The 6000-nt window shown below is 40.5% G+C and overlaps 1 protein-coding gene across 1 annotated transcript in view; it reads right to left on the reverse strand.

Annotated features, from left to right (window-relative positions):
- The window catches only part of RARB (retinoic acid receptor beta), a gene marked incomplete at its 3' end in the record, with an annotated part of 190708 nt that extends 185362 nt beyond the window's left edge, over positions 1–5346 (reverse strand). The window contains exon 1 of the mRNA XM_035894117.1: positions 5169–5346. Coding sequence (XP_035750010.1) covers positions 5169–5346 — 178 coding nt within the window. The remainder of the gene's footprint in view (positions 1–5168) is intronic.
- Between the last annotated feature and the right edge of the window lie 654 nt (positions 5347–6000).

Consider the following 6000-nt stretch of genomic DNA (forward strand, 5'->3'; position numbering starts at 1 on the left):
CATTATGCTCCTTTTGAACAATATAGTGTGTGTTTGATTTGCAATGGATGAACTGACACCAAACACACCATCACCATCAGAGGGGCGACAGAGGGGTCACCCAGTAGGACCCAGCAGTGGGGTACTGGAACCAGCCCTTCGCTCTTCATTCCTGATGTCCCCAACACCAGGAGCTACTGGGTGTTATTTTTGTTGGGCCAGAGCAAAGGAAAAGGTCATTCATAATACTCCACAGAAACATATTTCCAACCTTAGGTAAGAAGGCATTTTGTTGAGGAATTTCCTTGCTGCGGGCTCCACAAGGAGGGAAGGAGCAATTCTCTGACAGCTCCTATTAGACTTCCAAACACCAGACTCCTTCAGACCACAGCAGGTCTATGAGGGATGCACAGGGCCATTATGGACCACATGCCAGAATTACACCATGGGCTCCCCCTGCCAGAGTAGACAATTACTGAATTCGGCTTCCTCCCAGGAAGCAAATTCCTGTCTATACACACCCAGAACTGATTTCTTGCAGATGAGCCCGCTGCCCACTAAAATGCAAAGCGGACTACATCCGCAGGGCAGAGCTATGGCAAGAGCCACCAGATGCGCTGAGTCAAGAGGCACTAAAAAACTCCTGCTTTTTTAGAAAGTGGCAGCACGGAAAAAAGCAGCTCTAACATGAAAAAACAAGTTCAAATTTTTGATAGTTTCAGATTAACTAGAATCAGAAAATGACAATTTAACATAGTTTTATTAATCGAGGCATGGATGCTTTCAAGATGCACAAAGAGCCCAACAAGGGCTACAACATAAACAAAAGGAAGAACTGAAAAGAAATGGTGGTTTCCAAGGTCATGACTGATGTCTGGAGGGTATCATCTGGACATTGCTCCTCAGACTTGCCAGTGTGAGGCAACACTGGCTGTAGCTAAGAAATCCGATATTCGTATTCTGTACACCCCCCTCTTTCTGAATGCAAACACATGTTCTGTCTTTTCAATAAAGATGTGCAACACATGCACTGAATAGGTACAGAAGCCTTAAAAGTCATCTGTTAATTGCAGATACGTATAAATGACTACGTAGCAAGCCTTCCTAGGGAGACAACTAGGAAAAAAAGGGAGACAGCCATACTAAAACTAGAAGGCATGAAAAGGCTCAACAGCATAATCAAGCAAGGTTGATTCATGTATTTTTTCCTAATTCAATACAACTATTATAATATTATTTTACACAATTCCAGAGTGCGAAAGAGTGCTGAGGGTTTTTTTTTTTTTATTTTTTTTAAGTCCATTACAGAGAGCACTTGCCTCAGTAACTATGCTGAGGGAAGAAAATCCATCATGTATTAACCATACTCCAACCTCCAACAGAAATATTCCCCATTTTGTGAAGTAAAGCGAGATGTGGGAGTCCTTGACCTTCTAAGTAATTAAGGGAAACAGAGACATTCTTGTTTTTATTAGAGAGACACTAAACTATTTGAAAATAATTTGAATAGCTGGAGAATTAGTGTATTTGCCTGTTCATGAGTAGTGCAGATAGTTTAGAGTTCTCTTGGGGGCAACACATCGTAATGAATATCTGCTATTCATATTTAATGCAATCTGCCAAAGAGTGCTTTTGGGAGGACTTTCTGTGTCAATATAATGATTAACAACAGAACTGGAAAAGTAAATGAATTCCTGCAACGGGTGGGGCTGGCAAAAATATCTTGCAGTACTACACCAGTAACACTGGATTTAACTGTACACTTTTTAATTATACCAGTGGAAAATCTATTTTCCAGGGGGGGTGGGGAGGGCAAAGCAAGCTTTAAGTTGGGAGTTAAAGCAGTAAATAACCAGCAGTAATGGAATAAAAAACAATTCCAGCAGAAAACAATGCCTAAAACAACAATCTGCCTGGCCCGAGGATGTCTGAAAAGCCTGAGATGCAGTAATACTGGCTACTAAATATAATAATTAGTATTTACATAGCACTATCCAGAAGCAAAGCTCTAGTTAGTTCCTTGTCTACCTCTTCCAGTTCCTCAGATGATCTTACTTTCCATACATTTTCTCATACCTAGAAGATTTACATAAAACAGAATATAAAGTCCTTTATTCTTTACAATGCACTTTTAAAACACCCCAGAGAGAAAAGTATGGAAAAGCTTGGCTAAAATACAACAAATGACCTTAGTAAGGATTTTTCTCCTTGACATCCCAACAGCCCTCTAAAGAACACATTCAGATTTTTTTTTTTTTTTTTTTAAAAACTATCTGGATGAAGCAATCTTAATAAGTTTATATAAATTCCAGGACATTCTTGTATCAGCCTCACCGCTCTCCCCTGCCCCCTTACCAAGCTACTCCTACTCCTTCACCCTTACAACAAATGAAGGCAGAATATTGAGGATCCAAAGGCTCACGTCAGCAGCCTAAGGACCAAAACGTGGCAGAAGGGTAGAGGTAGAACATGGGATTTCTCCCATCGAATGCTACGTGCTACGTGCATCACCCCATTCAAGCAGGGTGCCTGAAGCAGGATGCTCAATCCAAGCAGAAAGGATGCAATTGCCAACTCAAGTGTTTTATTATTTAGTGGCTCCCGCACTGGCTACTGTCCAGACCCTATTTTAATTTGATCTAGGATACACTTACAGATTACTTTCATCACAGCATTAGCTCAGATTAAGTTTTTTCCTCTGCATGCCACAGTCTCCAGCTCACACCAACTGGCCTTGTTATGTGGTGGTCTTCACCCATGTTAAACTAATAAAATCTGACTATTCTAGTGAAGTAACATTACAGAAACCAGTCTTACAAAGACGCTCTACCGATGAGCAGCACAGCTCCATCTTCCCCGTGCTGAAATTTGCTTGTGAAATGGCAACACCCTGGTGCACCTTGCGGTTCCATCAGCCATAACATAAAGACAGTGCTTTCCTCATCGGTTTTCAACTCGGTGGGTATACTACAGTGACCTGCGTGGCTTTTACATACCTACCTTCTCAAATGTCAGGTGGTGCTTCACTGGGTTAGGGTTTTTGGTAGTTTCTTTTGCGGGTTTTTTTTTGTTTTGGTTTGGTATTTTTAAGACTAGTTTTTATAATTAGTCTTTTTCCAGAAATTAAAAGTTGCAGTTACATCCACAACAGATGCCTTATAAAGAAGGTAAGCTCTTCTTAATCTGGTATTCTCACGTTGTGACACTCTGCCTTACCGGTCTGTGGCAGCAGCATTACCAGCATTAGGTCTGATGACGGCAGGATGCGGCCCTTCTTCCAGCAATAATGAAGAGCAATGCCACCCAGATACCAGAAATGCCGGTGTGTGCCTGCATGACTGTCACTCACCTCAATCTGAGATGCTTTTACTTTAATAAGATGTCGCGTAACAATCTTTGCCCACATTCATTTATTCCTCCCCCAAATATTTCACTAGCCTTTTACGATTTTCCTGTTGTAAACGTGTCAGGCTCAGCAGGACTTTTGTTAAGCATCCATTTCCCACAGCTGCTCCCAGTCCAGCAGAGAGATGAACCCTCTCTGGTCTGGGACAGGCTGACGCACGACCCAAAAAGCACTGGGAATGCCTCCAGTTTGGCTTTCCCTTACCATTTCCAAATGAGCTAAGCATTAATCTCCTGAAAAAAATCTCTGGGTTTTTTTTTGGTTTTTTTGGTTTGTTTTTTTTTTTTAAATTTAGAAGCAATTCCTCATTATTAATGCAGCCAGGGAAGCCTGCATGCCACCTGATCTCACGAGCAAAGACATCTGCTCTGTGCTGTATGGGGTAATACAGTGCTAGGTAAATCAATTGGACTTATAAAAGTAACGATCTTCTTGACCGTGGTCTCAGTCAGTGCTAATGCATAGTTCATGTATGCATAAAACTGGTATTTTTTCATCTTCTGACCTCTTTAGCACTGTGACCAACCCTCTAATTATTAAGTATTTTGCACTATGTATCTCAGTATAAAAACAGAAGCCAAGTCACAGGTCATGGAGGCAACACCATTATTAACATCAATGAAACTAAATCACTTTGTCCTGCACTCTTACTGTAAGCCCCTTGTGCTCACCAAACCAGTATGTCCAAAACATTGTTGTGTGTTTAATGGGGCTGGAGATACCTACTCCAACTGTAGATTAAAATAACTTAATGCAACTTGATATAAGGTTATCTGCCATCATGGCAAGTCTAAAACCAAGACAGAACAAAATAAAATAGGACAATATATGAAGGCTTAAATGACTGTAACTTTGAACAAAAGCTGTTGAACTGCATTGTTTTAATAAGATTAGAGAGATCTTTATAGCATTCCTACTACATAAAATCACTTCTATTGGATTTTGCATGAATGGCAAGAATCTAGAAGATAAATAGTACAATAGCTTCAAGCATAGAGAGAGCAGAGGTTTGGCCAAACTTTAATTTCTTCAGGTCTTTGCAAGTGAGATCTATGCTCTTCCACCACCCAGAATAAGTTCTAATTTTAATAGAGGCCACCAATCATACTAAGCTCGGCCCATGGGTGGCTTTATTGTAATAATATGTAAATAAATAAATAAAAAACATCCACATTGAAAAACAAAAACCTGAGATATAACCCAAATTTCAACCTGCTTCCTTCCAAGAAGTTGTCTCCATAACTCTAGTGATATTAACCTCAAGCTCCAGAATCAGAAGTCTACAGGCTTCAAAACCAGACTGACTGTCATCACCAAAGCTAAGAAAACAGTAGTACAAACCAGAAGAGTCTTCCTGTGTGGGACTGTGTCTGAAAAGAAATTTTCATTCAAGTCACCCTCAGTATTAATTACTGCACAACTTAAAGAGAATTCCGTATTGAGGAATCACTGCTGTTCATGAATACACAACGGCCAATTTTTCTTTAAACAGGACATTGGATTCTGCAGCTAACAGGAGAATGCAGGATATGCCAAAATCCATAGCAGGTTTTATCACCCCAGGTATCCACAGCTTTGGTATCTCATGTAGTTGCATGTTCATTTTTCTAACAACAAGATTAAGTGAAAATGGTATTTCAAAACAAATGCATGCTCTTTGCTCAAGTAAAATACACTACAGAAGAACAACTGCAATTACTCTTAAAATAATTTCGGAACAAACACGATCAGTCTTTGTTAGAGGAAAACAGGTCAATAAAAGCTATTAATACCAAGCACTTACTTGCAGGTGACGGGGTGCTGCATCCGCTAGTTGGTGGGTGACTCTGGAGTCCATGGAGGGAAGGTAGCGACAGTCCACCGATGACTGGAGGAAAAAGTAATGGATATGGTGCTGCTGGATAGTGAGTCATATGTCCATTCACTGCTGGTACTGGACATGTGCGGCTGCTGGTTGTCATGTTAACACCTCACAGTGCACAAATATTATCTTGCATCACTCCAGGCCAGCAAATAGATACCTCAACTCGTGAATGAAGAGGGCTGTCAAGCCTGCAGGTACGGCTTGAGCTGGATTGTGTGATGATGAAAAGGTAATTCACTAGATCAGTTCCGTCCTGTATTTCATCGCTGCTTCCTACTGTTTTCTTTTCCAGGACATTCTTGCTCTGCAGACCATGGACAGAAAGTATTCTGAAGCTGGGTCTCAGGGCACAGTTCAGTTGCTCACGCAAATGTTTTTCTGGGAGGACAGTTGCTCCCTACAGATGCATACCGATACAGTCTGTGGGAAGAAGAAAATAATATAATGATTATAATATAGATGTTTTTAATATATACACACAGAAAAATCTTTTATCCTTTTGCTACTTTTGTTAAGTGATTACTTATTTATCAGTGTCCTACCGGATCAGCTTGATGGTTATCTGGGGGTAAAATTCTCACTGTACTGAAGCTAACAGCAGAACACCCATTAACTTGATTTTCCTGCCTGTTGTGTTACACCAAAAGCAATTTCTGATCAGATGCAATCTTGTTTTGGGAACTGCCAATTTTAAAACCAATAAATTACCTAAAATATTGATACTGAAGAAGGAAGGGATGGGGGGGGCGGG

Source organism: Egretta garzetta, unplaced genomic scaffold (assembly GCF_000687185.1).
Source record: "Egretta garzetta isolate BGI_Z169 unplaced genomic scaffold, ASM68718v1 scaffold94, whole genome shotgun sequence".
NCBI classification, from domain to species: domain Eukaryota; kingdom Metazoa; phylum Chordata; class Aves; order Pelecaniformes; family Ardeidae; genus Egretta; species Egretta garzetta.